The sequence below is a fragment of the Acomys russatus genome, chromosome 29, assembly GCF_903995435.1.
Source record: "Acomys russatus chromosome 29, mAcoRus1.1, whole genome shotgun sequence".
Taxonomy (NCBI): domain Eukaryota; kingdom Metazoa; phylum Chordata; class Mammalia; order Rodentia; family Muridae; genus Acomys; species Acomys russatus.
In genome coordinates, this window is record NC_067165.1 from 46,754,653 (window position 1) to 46,773,780 (window position 19,128).

A 19,128-nucleotide genomic window follows, 5' to 3' on the forward strand; every position below is an offset into this window, starting at 1 on the left:
GGCACACTATGCACCCCTGGGTGGCGGCGGGGGTGCCTTAGCCAGCACCTGCACCTTGCGAAGGAAGGAGAACTGCCTTTGGGCAACCTGGTTCTCCAGCCCCAAGGCTCCCGCCAGCTTGGTAGGGGAAGCTGCCTGTTGTTTTGGGTTTTTTTGTTGTTGTTGTTGTTGTTTATTTTTAAATTTTTTTCAAAATGGTCGTCAGAAAAGCATTACCCCCCTTCCCCATGCGCCCCCCTCACCCTCAATCCTGTAGCAACCCTCAGACCCATCTCAATCTACCTCCAACCATCTCAGGACAGAAAACCGGGCGCCAAGGCCGCGCTGCCTGCCGACGTCCGAGGGCCCTGGTGGAGTAAAAGCCGTGCACGTCAGTGCCTTTCGTGTCACCCAGACGCCAACACGAGGCTGTCGCCGGTGCAAAGCCGCGGCTCAGAGAGGCAGGGCAGGCTCGGCCCCTGTAAGACTACAGGCCAGAGATGCCCTTGTTTATGGAAACAGGTGCTGGCTGTTTGCGTGCCGGGCGGGAGCCCAGACCTCATTGTGGCCCCACTGATCCATCCACTCCCAGCAATGCAGAGTGGAAAGACAGTGGCAGACATGCACGTTTGTTCCAACCACCACACACAGATGCACGACCCGTAAGAGCCCAGTCGTGGCTCCCCAGGGCTGGGCTAAGTGAGGAAAAGCCTCACCAGCCTCTGCAGCAGCTCCCCACCCCAGGCCTCCAGCATGCACCATGGGTGCACATCTCCTTCCCTCACAGCTGAGGCAGCTCGGGTACTTTGCTATGGCTTGTTTTTCGGGGGGTGGGGGGTGGAAATCTGTCACCGGGGAAAACAACAGCCCCTCAGTGTGCTTCCCCGGGACATCACCGTGGGATGCCGCAGCAGCAGCAGCAGCAGCATCCCTGCCCTAAGCCGAGTCCATGTGGAACGTCTGTGCAGCACGCAGGCTGTGACAGAGCCAAGATGAGACCCGAAGCTCTGCGGCCCCAGCCACCGCATTCATGAGGCCTGCAATGGTGCCACCACCTAAGGCCTGGTGGGAAAATCCACAGGGAGAGTCGAGCGTTACTCACCGGCTTTCTCTGCTGCCTCCTCAGCACGGATTTCTTTATGCTCTACCGAAGGTGGGCGTGCAAGGAGGCATCTTCCGTCCCTTTAAGGAGCCGAGGCTGCCGTCCCCCTGGCCTCCTCTGGACCGACAATAGGCGGGGTGGGTCTCCAGACCGACAATAGGCAGGGTGGGCTACCGCTGGAGGAGCGGACATCTACCAGAAGGTTGGCCGTCCTGCTCCCGGCCTCTCACATCTCTGCCTCCTCATGTCTCCAGGCCCGGGTGGTACCCGGGCTCCCCTGGGAAGCTACAGCCGGCAGCTGAGGCACAAACTAAAACACGGCATGGATACGGAGGAGCTGACGTCACACGAAAACAAGCGTCTCTGTACTGAGCCTGCTGGACAGGCTGAGGGCCAGTCAGGGCCCAGCCAAGGAGGGCTCATACTTAGCAGTCTTTAAAATGCCACATCTGGCAAACACCCCAGGTGGCTGGGGTCCTTCCCATGCCCTCCCCCCCCCTCCACCCTGCCCCCTTCCCCGGGCTGGGATCCTGGGTGCAGCAACTCCAGGCAATGGTCTGTGTATTCACTGGGCTCCACACAATAGCCCCAAAATCACAAGAGACTGTGAACAGGACAGAGGATGATGGCCCATTCTGTTGGGGCCAAACAGCCTTTGCATGCTGTAAGTGCGTCCACTGCACAGATCTCGCCACACGGAGAGTGGAAGTGGGTAATAGCAAAGTAGAAACAGGAGGAAGAAAGTCCCCAGAGAACGGAGCAGCTCTCACTGGCCTGGCACCACACATGCAGGCCAAGGTCTGTCACCCAGTGTAGGACCTAACATACCGCCATCTGGGCAGGGGAACGGGAGCCCACGATGAACAGCCTCCCCACATTGGTGCTTGGTGTGGAGTCCACCCCAGGAGCTGTACCAAGTCCACCTGTCAGTGTTGGCCAAGCCACACCTGCATCACAATACATCAACTCAGGGTCTGTGTCTGTTTGCCTAAGCTCTGGGTTCAAAACCACCCACAGCTCCTCAGTCAAGCACCAAACAGAGGGCAGACATTTCTCCCAGGACAAGGGCTCCTTCTTTGCGGGGCTGACCAGCTATGCACAAGGCACTTCAGAAAATGTGAAATTTGTAAACGTGGCATTTGGAAGGCCCCTGTTCTATCAGCTAGTCCTCCAGCCAAGCAAGATAGAAATGACCTCTGAGCTGACGGCGGCTGTGGCGGTGGCAGATCTGTAATTCTAGCAGTTGACAAGCTAAGGCTGGTGGCCCACGCTTTTAATCCCAGCACTCCAGAACAGAGGCAGAAGTATTGCACACTAAAGGCCAGCCTAAGCTACAAGGTGAGACCTTGTCTCAAAAAAAATAAAAAAATAAATCAAGGGCTGTGGGTATAGTTCAGTTGTGGGATAGAACGCTTGCTTAGTATGTACAAAGCCTGCAAAAAAAAAAATCTTACATTTTTAACTGGTTAAGTAAGATAAAATAATAATATTTTGAAAAACATGAACACATCTGAGATACAAATTTCAGTGTATGTGAAAGTTTTATGGGGTTACCCACAAGGTACAATACAGTGGTAGGAACTTTTGGTTAAGACAGAGAGAGCACGGCCCACAGAGCCCAACATATTTAAAGTTTGAAAGCCCTTGACCAGATCATACAATGACAGAACCATGACATCCGTGATGGACAAGAAAAACGTGTCCAACATGTAAAAAACTAGCGCCATATCACAAACGCTGTCTGGCCAATTTCTCTTCTCTGGTCCAGCCCAAAATATCCAGTTTTGCAACAACTCCAGAAAAATGCAGGCTGAACTGGCTGGTTGCTAATTTTGTCACAAGCCTATTTTAGGTGCAAAAGTAGCTTTCCCAATTTGTGGCAAGTAACTTGAGTCTGAATGAAAGTAGACTTTTAACAAAAACAATAGGCCTACCTAAAAGTACTGGCGAGTGTCAGGGAGCTGGGAAAGATTTTGCAGTGCGGGCTTACGGACAGTTCACCAAAGTCTACCTCCATCTCCCTGTAAAGCAACCTGGTACTGCACGCTGCCACCCACCCTGAGCCTGGCTCGCTTCCTTCCAACCTCCAGGACAAGGGAGACACACACCATGCAGAAACTTGGTAGTACTTGGTAGGAACTCCCATTTGTACTTGACCACGGCAAACTGTGACAGAGTTGGCCCCCCTGGAACATGCTCCGGTGACCCCCTTTCTTTGTGTTTACGGCTGCTCTGTTTTTCTGAGACAGGGTCTCACGGGGACCTGTCAGGCCTGACTCGTTGTGTGGTCAAAGGCAACATGGAGCTTCTTCTGACCCTTTCGCCCTCTACCTCCCAAGTGCTGGGATTACAGGCACGGACCTTTCTAAATGTCATCAGCTTCCTTGTCCCCACTTACAAATGGGGAACCAGAGGCACCACACACTTGCACTATGTGGCCAAAGTCATGCTGCAGATAGAGTGGCCAACAAGACAGTAGCCACATGAGCATTACACTCCATTTTCTCTCTCTCTCTCTCCAGTCCTAGGGACAGAATCCGAGCCTTTTGAAGACCAGGCCTCGGGCCTACTGAGAGGCTCCCTCAGCTTGTTCTCCGCACCTTCAGGTTACACACGTCATGTCCCAACGTGCTTCGGACTGTTCTCTGAACAGATAGCCACCTCAGCTCCTTTGGTGACCGCACCCCTGCCAAGGCCTCCTCTGTCCAGGTCGGCTTCGGGGCCACTGTTCTGACTACCCCCAGGAAGCACAAAGTCTTAAACAGGAACAAGCGGAGCGGCAGGCACAGCAGCTCGACAGGTTGGGAGGACAGTGGGTGTAAAGAAACGAACAGGCCCATGAACTGGTGACACAAGAGACAGAGCTGTGAGTCTTTCCTGACCTGCATGAACCGGACCAATCCCCACCTGGTGCCCCCCCCCAATCACCCCAGTCACACAGAGCCTCCAGCACAACAGTGTTGGTGCACCCACAAATTGGGATGGAGGAAGAGGTCAGACCAGACCCACCAATCTACAAGGAACAGAGGAAAAACGGACCTCAGTGCAGCCACCAGCTGAGGACGTTTGAACAGTGAGGAGCAGTGACAATCTTGGAATGTCTGTTTCTTTAGAAAACAGCAGTATTATAAGAACATTTTTGTTTTAGTCCCAGGTGGGGGTGTGGGGGCCACTTCGCAGCAGCTGACTGTGATTTGCCTCGGGCATGGGTTTGCCAGCTGCAGATAGTGTGATGTTGGGAATTCTGGGGACTTTTCAAAAAACATAGAAATGTTAGAGCCTCAGTAGGTAGATTGTTGGTCAACGGTGTGTGTGCGTATGGTTTATTTTTTACTTTTTTAGGTTTTTCAAGCAGGGTTTCTCTGTGTAACAGCCTTAGCTATCCTGGATTCGCTTTGTAGACCAGGCTGGCCTCAAACTCAGAGATCCACCTGTGATCTAATCCCAACTGCTGGGATAAAGGGTGCGCCATAATGCCAGCCCGCTGGAGTCTGTTAAGTAGTCCTGTGCAAAGAAGAAACAACAAGACAGTGGAGACCTAACTTGCCCCAAGGTGCTCGAAGCCCCTAATCAGCAGGAAGTCATCTAATGACCCCTGGCTTCATTCAGGGATCTCTTTCCTTTCCTCTCTCTCTTTTTTCCTCTCATATCTAGTGTTGGGGGTTGAAAGGGTGGAAGAAAGAAGAGCCCGCAAAGTGGCAAACGCTGCTAGTGATGTGTGCCCACATCCTTTCCTTAAAACGTGCTGGCATGACCTAATCTGTAGATGTGGCCGAGTCAGAAGCCTGTGCTCTTATATTACCCAGGTGGGCCCTGGGTCTCATGACCCGCATCAGCAACCATTAAAAAGAGAAAACAACAACAAACAAGCAATAAAACATTAGCAAAACAAGTGGAACCTATTCACGGAAATTCGAGGAAAATTCAGAGTAGAAAACTGATTAGTTCGGGGCCAGAGAGTGAGAGCTCAGTGGTTAAAAACTTTCTGCTCTCCCAGAGGACCCAAGTCTGGTTCCCAGCATGCACATTCACATCAGGTGGCCAGCAGCTTCCTCTAGCTCCAGCTCCAGGGGATGCGCTGCAGTCTTCTGGTCCCCACAGGCACCGCACTCATGCCCCCACACCCCCAGGGAGATAGAAATAAAAAAAAACTAGTCAGGGTACTAGACACATTAACAGGACTTTTTAAAAACTGCATGATCATCTCAATTGGTACAGAACAACCCACTGGCAAACCCCAGCATCTTTCATGATAAAAACAGTCAACCACCGGAGCTGGAGAGATGGCTCAGAGGTTAAGAGCACCGGCTGTTCTTCCAGAGGTCCTGAGTTCAACTCCCGTCAACCACATGGTGGCTCACAACCTGAGATCTGGTGCCCTCTTCTGGCCTGCAGGTGTACATGCAGACAGAGCACCGTATACAAGGTCCCGGCAGAGACAGACTCGGGGCTCCCACGCTGCAGTGTTCAGACGATGTCACCTGAACTGCCACAGAAGTTGTGACAACTAATGAAAAGTTCAGTGAAGTCACAAGCTATAAGGTGAGCGCACCAAAAAAAAAATGGCTTGTCTTGGCACCTGGGTACGGTCTTAGTTTGCTTTCTGTTGCCGTGACCAAAGCGGCTTGGGAGGGAAAGGGTTTATTTCCCTGTACAGGCCTCAGCCTCTAAGCTAGGGAAACTGAGGCAGGAACCACAGAGGACTGCCAATCACTGGCTTCCTCAGACAACCCAGGACCATCTGCCCAGGGATGGCACCGCCCACAGTAGGCAAGGGCCCTCTCACATCAGACTGGACCGCAGGCCAATCTGATGGAGGCATTTTCTCAATTGAGGCTCCCTCTTCCCAGGTAACTGGCTTGAGTGGAACTAGGAAGACAGGCACCTTCACTCACCTACCCGCTATCACCTCACTCTGAATAAAGTTTTCCTGCGACTTAAAAAAAAAAAACAAAAAAACCACTGCCTTCCTGTACAATGAAAGAACAGCCCCATTGTAATAGCATCAAAAGGAAGGGGGGAAACGGCTTAAGAGTCAAGCAAGAAGGAAAAAGGCCGGTATGACAACTACTCGGTGGGCCAAACATGCTGTGGAAGGCCCTGGGTTCAACTCCCAGTACCATGCACCAACCAACCACCCAAACCAACGCTGTGAAAGGAAAACTGAAAAGCACTGCTAAAGGAAATTAAAAAGCACATAAATAAATGGAAACCTTTCAGTTCATGAACCAGGAGACTTAGCAACATTGCTAAGATGTTAGCCCTGGAACTGAGGGTAAAGCTCTGTGCCAGGGTATATGCCTGGAATTTTTTGGGACCTAGGTTTGTTCCCCAGCACAGAAAAACAAACAAACAAACAACCCATATAATTTTAAAATTTTACAGAAACAGAAAAATCTCATTCTAAAATCCAAAAATGGAAAATGGAATATTAAGGTTCCCAGAATTCAAAACAATTCTGACAAAGCAGAGAGCCTGGGGACTCACCGCGTGAGTGAGTGAGTGTGTGTGTGTGTGTGTGTGTGTGTGTGTGTGTGTGTGTGTGTGTGTGTGGTGACTTTACACATCCCAGAGAAACAGTCTACCACCAAGCTATATACTCAGCACCCCACACTTCTTGCCTTTAAAACTTACATCAGATCTAGGCACAAACCTGTAATCCCTGAGGCAGAAGGATCAGGGTTCAAGGTCATCCTCAGCTGCATAGCAAGTTTGAGGCCAGCCTAGGCTACATGAGACTCTGTCTCAAGAACGAAACACAGAACAAAAACCTTAATGCAAAATCACAGAAACCGTACGAATCACTTCATGCTCAGACCAATGAGATAATATGGTCTTCACCGTCCTGATAAGAAGCCGCCTAAGGATGATGAGGTTTCACCTCAGCGCACCGTGTGGTGGTAGGAGTATGTGACAATGCGCTCACATCTCGGTGAACAACCCGCTGGAACCTGGTGAGCTAGAACCAGGGAGCAGAGCGCTCACACTGGAACCTGGTGAGCTAGAACCAGGGAGCAGAGCGCTCACACTGGAACCTGGTGAGCTAGAACCAGGGAGCAGAGCGCTCACACTGGAACCTGGTGAGCTAGAACCAGGGAACAGAGAGCTCACACTGGAACCTGGTGAGCTAGAACCAGGGAGCAGAGCGCTCACACTGGAACCTGGTGAGCTAGAACCAGGGAGCAGAGCGCTCACACTGGAACCTGGTGAGCTAGAACCAGGGAGCAGAGCGCTCACACTGGAACATGGTGAGCTAGAACCAGGGAGCAGAGCGCTCACACTGGAACATGGTGAGCTAGAACCAGGGAGCAGAGAGCTCACACTCGAACATGGTGAGCTAGAACTCTCCCAGCCCCACTTAAACCTTTGATGTTCATTGTCCAAAGTGTCCAAAGCTTTCAAAACTTCCCCACACAGCGCTACCAGCTATGGACCATATCCTCAAGCATTTCATATACAAACCATGACAAACAGAAATCAAATCCTTGCATATACATGAAAAACGGTTAACAAGGGTGCCAAGGCTTTCACCAGGGAAAGGAGAATCTTTTCAACAAATTGTACAGGAAAAAGTTAAAACTCTTACAAGACGTGAAACACAAGAGCTAAACCAGGCATGGTGGTGCACACCTTTAATCCTAGCACTCGGGAGGCAGGGGCAGGGGCAGGGGCAGGCAGATCTCTGAGTTCAAGGCCAGCCTCTCTAAAAAGCAAGTTCCAGGACAGCCACAGCCACACAAGGTCACACAAAGAAACCCTGACTTGAAAAAACAGACAAACAAACAAGAGAAATGCAAGGCCAACCTAACACAGATCCATGACCCAAGTTGAACAGAACCCACAAAAACTGCACACAGAAATTCAAGCGAAGACATCGCATCGTGACACCCGGCAGCAATTCTTCAGATGTGACACCAAAGGCAACAAAAGATGGAATTAACCAACTTCGAGGAAAACTTTAAAACTCTGAAAGTCTAAAGGGTCTTTCAACAAAAAGGGCAACACAGAGGACAAGAAAATGTTTGTAAATCATCACCTACCAGAGGTGAAGATCCAGACTGTACAGACAGCTCCTAACACTCACCAACAAACACAGCACAAGTCATGGGGCGCAGAGAAGGCTCAACAGTTAAGACCCTAGCTTTCTTCCAGAGAAGCCGGGCTCAAGTCTCAGCACCCACATGGCAGCTCACGACTGTCTGTAGCTCCAGTTCTAGACAGTCTGAGCCCTTCCCACAGAAACAAAACATGCAAAACACCAATGCACATAAATAAAAACAAAGCATTAAAAGCAGGGCTGGGCATGGTGGCGCACACCTTTAATGCCCGAACTTGGGAGGCAGAGGCAGGCGGATCGCTGTGAGTTCGAGGCCAGCCTGGTCTACAAAGTGAGTCCAGGACAGCCAGGGCTACACAGAGAAACCCTGTCTCAAAAAACCAAACAAACAAACCAAACAGTACAGTTCAAACAAAGGCAGGCAGAAGATGCTGCAGTCTTAGCTATTTCAGACGCTGGGACAGGAGCCATGCTTGAATCCCAAGAGTTCAAGGGAGTCTGGGTAACCCTGAGATCCCCATCTCAAGAAGAGGAGGGGAAAGGTGGTTAAAAATTTAATTATGGGGGCTGAAGAGATGGCTCAGAGGTTAAGAGCACTGGCTGCTCTTCCAAAGGTCCTGAGTTCAATTCCCAGCAACCACATGGTGGCTCACAACCATCTATAATGAGATCTGGTGCCCTCTTCTGATGTGCAGGTACACATGCAGCCAGAATACTGTATACATAATAAAAAACAAAACCTTAGCCAGGCATGGTGGCGCACACCTACAATCCCAGCACTTGAGAGGCAGAGGCAGGTGGATCAACTGTGAGTCTGAGGCCAGCCTGGTTTACAGAGCAGAGTACCAGGACAGCCAGAGCTGTACATAGAAACCCTGCCTCAAAACAAAAACAAAACCTTAATTATGTGTATTCTGACAAAAACTTAAAAACTTAAAAAACAAAAAAACAAAAGGAACCTGGAAGTGGCAGCATACACCTTTTACCCCAGGAAGCAGAGGCAGGTGGGTCTCTGTATTTGACAAGGCCAGCCTGTTCTTACAGAGTTCCAGGGCAGCCAGGGCTACTCAGAGAAACCCCAAACAGAAAAGGAATGGAAGGCTAACATGTTATAACACAGAGGAACCTAACATGACACTGACAGGAAGAAGCGAGGCAGCCATGTGAGCCTCTTTATACGAAATGTCCAGAACAGACGGACCCACAGACCAGACAGCAGGCCAGGGACTACCAAGCTATGGGCACGAGTGGTAAACTCTAACCAAGCACCTTAGAATGGAAAGAGTTAGCAGCTCAGGGGGCTGAGAGTGATCTGCTGAGATCCCACACACTGGCCAGCACTATGTGGCACTCTCAGACGCTCCCCGTTCCATGGCAGCCAGGTCCTGCAAAGTTTTCAAGACTGTAACCACCTCTGGCTATAGTCTATCCATGTGTCCACCTGTCCATCTTACATCGTCCTAGTGAAACTCAAGGCTGTTCACCCGTGTCATCCACATCCCACCTGCCTGACCCTCCTCACCAGCCCTCAGCAAAACCACAAACATGAACGTCCCTGTATGCGGCTTTGCTGGGCAACCAGACTGGGGTTTCCTGAGCCAAAGACTGGTACAAGGATCCGGTGGGACTTGTAATGGAGTGCCCACACGCAAAGCCTGGGAGACCCCACGCCAGGATCCTACCGTTCCACATACTGCAGAGCGCCAGCCAGCCAGGGCAGGGTGATCCGTGAGCGAGATGCTGGCCTGTTAATCATCTGCTGATCTGTGGTACTCAGTTCATGACCTTCTACCCCCAGCAAAGGTTCTACAGCGTGCTCTGACAAAAGCTGCCATCGGAGACTGTGCCATCCCAGCAACCACGTCGAGGGCCCGCTCATGTGACTGGGTCAAGCCCTTCTATGTTCTCCTTATGCCTACCGAGACCACCTTGTCGCCCCTTAGCCCCTCAGCATCCACGCACAGACAAGCCAACAAGGCCTGCATCCCTGGGACAGTGCTGAGACAGAGCACAAACACTCTGAGCCACCCACCCCCTTGCCCTGTGATCACAGCGGTGTGAAAGTCAAGGAGCCAGATAGACAGTATAACCTCATCTTCCCTCCTGAACAACTTTATTTTCTTCTTTTTTTTAATTTTTAAAGTTGTATTATTATTATTCTTTTTTTTCCCCCTTTGGTTTTTGTTTTGTTTTGTTTTTCGAGACAGGGTCTCTCTGTGTTAGCAGCGGCTGTCCTGGACTCCCTTTGTAGGCCAGGCTGAAGTTTTATTATTCACGTGTGAGCATGTGTACCACAGTGTGTGTTTAGACGTCAGAGGATAACTCTGCAGAGCTGGCTGTCTCCTGATTTCACATGGGTTCCAGGAAGCCGGGTGCAGTGGTGCACGCCTGTAATCCCAGCACTCAGGGAGGCAGAGGCAGGTCTCGGTGAGTTCGGGGCCAGCCTGGTCTACAAAGAGAGTCCAGGAAAGTCAAGGCTACACAGAGCAACCCTGTCTCAAACAAACAAACGAACAAACAAACAAAATAAAACAGCAAACAAACAACAACTACGTGGGTTCCAGGGATTACACTCGGGTCTTCAGGCAAGAACTGAGCAGTCTTGGCTAACCCTGCCTTATTTTACACATAGTCATAAAGACATCCAGATCCTGTCCCCCCACGGGACATGAGCACCCCAGAGGGAGTGTCAGGGTCCATACCACTCAGTCCACCAACAGCCTCTTTATACGACACCCCACACACGCACATACACACCTTAAGGATATTCTTTCTCTCTTGGTCTTCCTACCCAATAGGTCAGTTCCCCACAATATAAGGCCTCTAACCACGCTGGGTTGTGGCACTTCCCCTTTGCCAACCAGGTAAGCCAAAAGATGTCACCCTCAGGAGCCTTGCCGTGCCCTGACACCTAAAGATGGCCTCAACGACAGAATCAGAGGCAACGACCAAGCTATCCTCGGAACCTGCCACCCGTGGGACCCGCTTTCCTCATCTCCTACCAACAGATGCAAACGGAAGTGAAGAAGAGAGCAAGAGCAAGAAGGCCAGGCCTGGGTGGTCGCTCTGGGGCAGACACAGTGGCGCAGATGCATTGGTGCAGTGCCAGCTGTTCCAGCCTGGGCATTGTCTTCCTGGGACAAATCAGGACACTTGGTCGGGCTTCTACTCTGACACCTCACGACCGAGGCGACCACAGCTCCTACCTTCACCTCCCCCACTGCCCACAAAGCACCAGTCAGCCACATCACACCCATGGAAATGATGGGAGCTCTCAGGTTACAGTGCTGGCCATCCTGAAGTTAGATGACAACCCCCACCCCCCCCACACCCCATCCCCCCACCCCCCCACACACCCCCACACCCACACCCCCACACTCCACCCCACACCCCACGCCCCACCCCCACCCCACCCCCCACCCCCCCCACCAGGATAAACGACTCTGGCTCCCAAGGCCCTGCCTCACACAAGGCACCCAGCCACTGCCCTGGCGTAACGGACAGCAGTGCTACCTGTAGCACACGGCACGTGTTAAAAGCAACACTGGAACACTCAGGCTGGAGAGATGGCTCAGGGGTTAAGAGTGCTGGCCGCTCTTGCAGAGAACTTGGATATGATCCCCAGTACCCACATGGCAGTGGACAACTACACTTCTGGTTTCAGGGGGCTCTGATGCCCTCTTCTGGCCTGTGCAGACACCACAGTGTGCAGACACACACACAGGCAAAACACCCATATACTTAAAGTAAAATAAATAAAATATTTTTGTAAAAAATCGAACACTCACTGTCTTCTCCAGGACAAGGCATGCCGGGTTCTTCTGGAATGCTTGGGAAAACTGGACAGAGAAATAGACAACGATGAAGTTAGAGACCAGTGTGCCATCACGCTGTGCCTCGAAGAGAGTCCTGCCGCGACTCGGGTCAGATTGCTCCCCACAGTCCCGTGAGGACCCACTCCTCCTCCTCCTCCTCTTTTTCCTTTGAGATGCGGTTTCTCTGTGTAACATTCCTGTCTGTCCCGGAACTCGCTTTGTAGACCTGGCTGGCCTCGAACTCACAGAGACTGGCCTGCCTCGCATGTGCCACCGCCCAGCTGAGGACCCATTTTTGGAAGATACTGCTCGGCACAGGCCCAAAAGCTCCAGAGAATCTCTGTGTCGAGCCCAGCTTGTTAGGCTCCAGGGAAAGGCTTTTGAAAAGTGGAGCTATCAAAGGAAAACCAGCAGTTCTTGCTGTAAAGCAACTCAGGAGCAAGAAAGGACAGCAATTACCTTGAAAATCTAATTTTAAAAGGCAGCACTAAGAATTAAACCTGGGGTCTTGAGAGTGCTCGGCAGCCTCTCTTCCACTGAGCTGCCCTTTTTACTTTTTATTTTGAAACAAGGTCTTATTAAACAGTCTAGGCTGGAGCCGGGCGTGGTGGGCATTCCTGTAATCCCAGCACTTGGGAGGCAGAGGCAGGTGAATCCTTTGGAAGGGGGATCGGAGCGGGGGGTGGGGTGGGGGGTGGGGGGAGACGGTGTGGGGAGGGGGACGGAGCGGGGAGGGGGAGCGCGGTCCAGGCTAGCCTTCTCTAACTGTACCCCAGTTTCTCTGGAACTTAGGTTTTGTGCGCGCCTGGTGGGTCAGTGTGTAAAGGCACCTGCCACATGGAGCCGGGTGACCTGAGTCTGATCCCTGAGACCCACACAGTGAAGAAAAGAACCAACGAACAAAAGTTGTGCTCTGATCTCCACACATGGATCATGGCGCACGTACACCCACACATGCATACACACAGTAAATAAATAAATGCAGTAATACATTTCTAATTAAGTCAATTTGCCTCTAAAAATTTATTTTTAGTGTGTATGTGTTGTGTCTCTGAGTCAGTGTATGTGCACCATGCGCATGTGGGAGCCTGCACACACGTGTGGGAGCCTGCACACACGTGTGGGAGCGTGTGGGAGGTCAGGAGATGCACTGGACACCCCTGGAACTAATTACAGACAGTTGTTAACCAACCTGTGCCTTCTCAGAACAGAACCCAGGTACTCTGCAAGAACAGCAAGTGTTCTTACCCACTGAGCCATCTCTTAAGCTCAATCAACCTACTTTCTAGAGCACATAAGATAGTGGCGCACGCCTTTAATCCCAGCACTCGGGAGGCAGAGGCAAGTGGATCACTGTGAGTTCGAGGCCAGCCTGGTCTACAAATTGAGTCTAGGGCAGCCAAGGCTACACAGAGAGACCCTGTCTCAAACACACACACACACACACACACACACACACACACACACGATTTTAGATTGCTAGGAGGCTCCATGTGTCTTCCCAGTCCCAGGTTGTCAGACAAAGATCCTCAGAACTGAGCAAAGACCCTTCGGCTGTGATTGCTTTCTTCAGCTGAGAAAAACGCCTCCTCCAACTGACCCTTAGTCAAGTCCGTGGGACATTTTCTAGATTAATGAGTGATGTGGGAAGGCCCAGGCCACTGTGGGTGGGACCTGGGTGTGCGTCTCTGTCTCAGCTCTTGCCTCCAGGTTCCTGCCCTGCTTGGCTTCCCTCAGTGGACTGGGATCGGGATGTGTGAGCCACACGCAACAGGCCGAGTGGACAGATGAGGAGCCTGGCGCAGACGTCTCACCTACCGTGGATGATGATCACTTCATCCCTGCCCTGACAGGCCAGGCGGAAGGCTTCCTCCAGCTCCATCTGTGAGGACACAGTACAAGGGTCACCTAGGGGGTGGAGGCAAGAGGCACCAGTGAGGCTGTGAAGGCAAAGAGGTCTGAGCTCCTCAACACCATGCTCACTCAGCGGGTCAGACAGAAGTATGGGCAGGCAAAGTCTCGCTGTTCCTGGCCAGCATGGAGCAGCCACCCAAACCGAGGGGCTGATTCTCCCTCATGCGACCCTCAGGTCCCACATAAGAGCTATCAATCGCAGAAGGAGGCCGCGTTCACTCAGCCTTGGGGGCTCTAAGAGCCTGCTAGGCAGCAAATGAGACAGGGAACCTCCTCCTGGGTGGCCCAGGTGAGAGAGGCCGTGTGCTCTGCCTACTCCACAGTGTCTCTGACGGACAGCGGTGGTCAGATGCGCAACTGGAATCTCTCCTGACCATCTCCATCTGGTCTCAGTTTTCTACGGGTCTGAATGTGGGAAAGAAAGACAGAAGGAAGAGACAAGAGACAAGGATAGAGAGAGAGACACAGAGAGAGCAAGAGAGGTGGTGGCAGAAAGGGGGTAGAGGAGAGAGGAGGAGAGAAAGAGAGAGAGAAGAACAGAGAAAAGGATGTAAGATAGATGAGCAAGAAGGAGAGAGAGAAAGCCGGGGGGGGGGGGGGGGGGGGGGGGTGGCGCACGCCTTTAATCCCAGCACTCGGGAGGCAGAGGCAGGCGGATCGCTGTGAGTTCGAGGCCAGCCTGGTCTACAAAGCGAGCCCAGGACAGCCAGGGCTACAGAGAGACCCTGCCTTGAAAAACAAAAAACAAAACAAAACAAAAAGGATAGAGAAATCAAAGGGCAGGGAACGGACGCCTTGGGGCTATACTTAGCCTTCTGGTTCTTCTAGGAAAACAGGAAGCTAAAGCAGCTGCCAGAAAACTCCAGGACACAGGGAAGTGAGGGAAGGGGACAGGGCCGTGCGAGTGGGAGCCACAAGATGCACAAGGCTGGTTCGCTATTCAGCAGGGACACCCCTGTGCCTAGGTTTAGTGCTGCCCTGTCTGCCCTGCTCCTATTTGACCATCTGCAGCTACCCCTACGGAGGCACTGTTGGTTCTAACACTTGTGGAGGAGACTGCCAAGCCAAAGCCCAGGGGAGCTCGGGCTGACCGTCCCAGGACAGAGGCTACCTTCACTGTCCACCCACTTGAGGGTGAGTGGGTGCTGCTGGTGCAGGCCACACATGTCTCGTACTTCCTCACAGAGGTCCTTGAACGTTGTCATGGCATCCACGCTGGTAATCAGGATGTCCCTGGGACAAAAGGACAAGGAATCTGTCACTAGGATGAAATCTGAATCTGACCAAACCCTGTTTAGTTAGCCAAGTAACTGATTAGGTAAACGAAATGAAAACTGGGCTGGGCGGTGGTGGCGCACGCCTTTTAATCCCAGCGCTCAGAACACAGAGGTAGGCGGATCTCTGTGAGTTCAAGGCCAGCCTGATCCACAAAGAGAGTCCAGGACAGCCAGGGCTACACAGAGAAACCCTGTCTCGAAACATGCCCGCCCTAAAAAAGAAATAAATTAAAATCTCCCCCCACCGCCAAAAACAATGATGGTCCCCAACACAAAACAGAACCACTGGCCAGTTTTAAAAACGACCCCATGACTCCACAGAGAACCAAGTTGAAGTGACAGAAGGCACCCCACAGTGGAGGCCAAGCAACCGTCCCTACTGGGCACCGAAGGAAAGCCCAGGATGCAGACGCAAATCCACTGGCTTCATTCAGGTCAGTGTCAAGCCTTTTTCCAAAACCTTGGTGATGGAAACCCAGCATGTTACCCAGAGAAATGGAAAATTAATTAATCAAGCAGTTCTTGGGCACCCTAGTAGGACCTGACCCACCTCTACCCAGTGTAGAGTTCTGAAAGGCACAGTTCTTGGGAAATCAACCCTCAAGATGCCGTTGCCTTTTATCTTTTCATTCCTAAATGGGATTGAACCCTCTGTAGCAGGAGATGGCTCAGGCACATGACCTGGAGGAGGAAAGTGAGAAGTGGGGGTGTTGCTCCCCTATTTCCCTTATAAGGGGGCCAAGGCAACAAGTTTCCATGGAAACCGAGCAGGAACCACACCCTCAGAGAAGCTGCGGTGAAAATCAGCTGACATCCCTGGAGAAGGCGGCTTAGGAGAGGAAACCTGAAAAGCTCTGAAACAGAAACACCGGCCAGGGCTTTGCTGCTGGTGCCCCGGGCTCCCCACGGGGCAGTCTGAACTGGGTCACACAACTGTCCATAAACAAAGACTCTGTCTACTAACAAAACTCAGAGCAACAAGGACGCAGCCCCTGCCCAGCCCCCAACACACCAGCCAGGCCTCCAGGGACCTCCTGGCCCAAGGATCTCCCCCTACAACTCTGCAGGGCCAGGGACAGATGTCCCCCGCTGTCCCGGCTTCCTACCAAGACCAGCTAGCGAGCGCTTGCCCAGGGCCCCCACTTGTCGCAGGAGCTGACCCTGCCGAATCGTGGCAGATAACAAAACGGAAGCTCAGACAGGATCGACGTGAGGCCTCCAAAGACCAAGCCGTCACCCCCAGACACCTATCTGTCACCGGGCTCACCTTGGCATGGTGCCGACATTACCCAGCATGCTCAGCATTGGCCAGCCTTCCAACCTCTTTCTGAACCCTTGGAAGCCATCCTCCGCCGACCCCGCTGGCACCCTTCAGCGCCCAGGGGACAGGTAGACCGTTCCTGTGACTCCTTAGGAGGTGTCACGTGGGGCTGAGCTACCACCCTGGCCACGTCTCACCTGAGTCAACTGGTCTTTGGTGACAGTTTCTAAGCAAGAGCACCTCACAGAGGTTGAGAACGGCCTGGATGGGCCACAGCAGGTCCTCCAACATGAAAGTTGGTGACAAGAGCCTCAACAGGAGGGAAGAACCCACCATCTGTGATGTCTGAAGTTTCAGAAAAGCAGGCACCTCAGCTCTGCACATCAGGCTCACCTGTAACCCAAACCCCCCACCCCCACCCCCACGAACACAGTGTTGCCTGACATTGGTGGCAGCACTCTGGGACAACAGGAGAGCAAGTGGCCATCGCTTAACACTGTCCTAAGGACAGGGTTGCATCTTTGGCTCTTAGCTGTGGCTCTATCTCCTCCCTCGGGGCAGTGTCTGGTACTAGGGTCCCAGGACACTGCCTTCCTGGACAGCACATCCCCCAACCCTCAGCTTTCACAGCTGAGAGACTGTCTCTGCATTTCTGCACTGCCTTGTGCGGGAGACGTGGGGGAGAGGGGGTGGGGGGACTCAGGCTCTAGAGAGGCACCCAGTTGACAGATTTTAGGCTGGGGAGACGCCTCCTCCACAGGGGGGAAACAGAGGGAGTGGGAAGTGGAGGTGTAGGGAGAGAGGGAAAAGGACAGGAGCGGGAGGAGGAAGGGAAAGAGGAGGGGCAGGGAGAGGAAGGGGAAGGGGGGGCTCCACTTTTGTCAGCTGAGGAAACTGGAGTCAACAGGTTGAATTACACTGCCGGTAACCAAAGTGCTCCCCAGGGGCAAAAGGCAGGGAGGGTGGGTAACCGGCAGGTCCAGGACTGGGGGAACTGTCCAAGGTGAGCCGTGACCCCAGAGTGCCGGCAGAACCTGCCCTAAGGGAAGGGCGGATCTCCCCGCCCCACCCCCACCCCGCCCCCGGAGGCCCTAGGCTTTAGCAAGCGCCAACTGAACAGGAGTGGCTGAGCTTAGGGGGCTGGCGGGGGCGGGGTTCCCGGCAGCTGAGACCGTCACTACAGAATCCACAAGCTTGAGGACACAGCTTCCGACCTGACATCTTTGGGTGGGGCTGACAGAAAACCTTCTTTCTCTGGCTCTACCAGAAGACCCACCTCCAAGTCCAGGATCACCAGAAGTTGGCCATAGTGAGAGGGAACTGGCACGAATATTTACATAACAAACTGTGGGGCCGGGGAGTCCCTGAAGCTGGAAAGCAAACCATCGCCCCTGAACCACCTCCGGAGGACCACAGCCACTTGTCTCTGTGGCTGGGACGGGCCACTCTGTAAAACTCCCAAGAATGCTGTTCAGCCACAGGGCCAGCATTCCACTCCACTCCCTTCCTCCTTCCCAAGAGCAGTGACCCTTGACCCTTGACCCGGGAGTACCCAGGTCGGTTCCAGGAGGAAGCACCACCGAAGGAAGAAGCGGCCAAAAGCATTAGGCACCCACCACCTTCTGTCTACACAATCAGAGATGCAAAATACCCAGCTGAGCCCGGGCGGATCAGACACAACCACTCCCCTCCCGTCACTCAATGCTCCGGGGCAACCCAACTGACCACTGTCAAGTGCCCAATGCCCCTATACCTCCCCCTTCCCGGAAAAACAAGGTGGAATCAGGGCCCAGGGCCGACGCCAGCCCCCAAAACCACCTCCAGGGAAGTGACGGAAGAGTCCATCATCTCTGTCCATAAATAAACGGCAGGACTATGTTCTTCCTGGAGATCTCCATAGAGTTCTGTGCCCCAAACAAAAGCCGTGAAAATGTGCCCTCATGTTGCCACAACAGCAGGCATTCTTGCGCGTGCCTTTACCTGGTTCAAAGATTTTTCCTTACGTTTAAACCAAAGCCAGTTTAAATAACTGTTTTGATTTTTTTTTTTTAATGCACCAGAAGTTTTCACAATCGGATGAAAACTTTTGGACCGTACAAGTTTGTCCTTAATGTCCCTGACTTGAGACCGCGGCTGGGAGCGCAACACCGCCGGCCTGCCGCGCGCACCTGGAGAAGAGATAGCGACGCGGAGCGCGCCCCGCCCTCGAGGCTTTCCTCGGGCCACATTCAAGGGCGCCACCGCAGCCACCGGGGCGCCTCGCCGGCGCCTCCCCGCCTCCCTCGCGCGCAGCACCCCGACGGCCGCCGCGCGCTCACCCGCCATAGTGCGCCTTCAGACGGACGCGTCCGCCGCTCCGGTCCATCTTGGGGTCCGTCCTGCTGGGCATGGCGCGGTCCGCCAGCCGCCGTCAGCGCTGCGTCCGGGGCGCACGGGCCATGGCTAGCGGCCCCCGCGCACGGCCGGGTTGCCAGGCGGGGCGGACGGCGGAACGCGGAAGGGAGCGCGCAGCGCGGGACCGACGGCGCCGGCCGCGCCAACTCCACGGAACTTGGGCGCTGCGCGGGGCGGGGTGGGGGTGGGGTGCATCGGGCGGGGTGGGGGCGGAACCTGCCCGCCGAGACGGCCAATCCACGGGGCAGGAGGCACCTGTGGCCAATGAGGGCTCCCCGGGGCCGCCACCTGGGCCAATCCTCGCTCGGCCCAATAACGAGAGCGCAGGA

The 19,128-nt window shown here is 53.3% G+C and overlaps 1 protein-coding gene across 1 annotated transcript in view; it reads right to left on the minus strand.

Annotated features, from left to right (window-relative positions):
* Positions 1-18,884, minus strand: part of Prkcz (protein kinase C zeta) — a 110,402-nt gene extending 91,518 nt beyond the window's left edge. Inside the window, exons 1-4 of the mRNA XM_051171158.1 lie at positions 18,724-18,884; positions 14,979-15,100; positions 13,772-13,861; positions 11,927-11,977 (exon numbers count right to left, since the gene is read on the minus strand). Of these exons, the coding sequence (XP_051027115.1) occupies positions 11,927-11,977; positions 13,772-13,861; positions 14,979-15,100; positions 18,724-18,794 (334 nt within the window). The 5' untranslated portion in view covers positions 18,795-18,884. The remainder of the gene's footprint in view (positions 1-11,926; positions 11,978-13,771; positions 13,862-14,978; positions 15,101-18,723) is intronic.
* Positions 18,885-19,128: the final 244 nt, after the last annotated feature.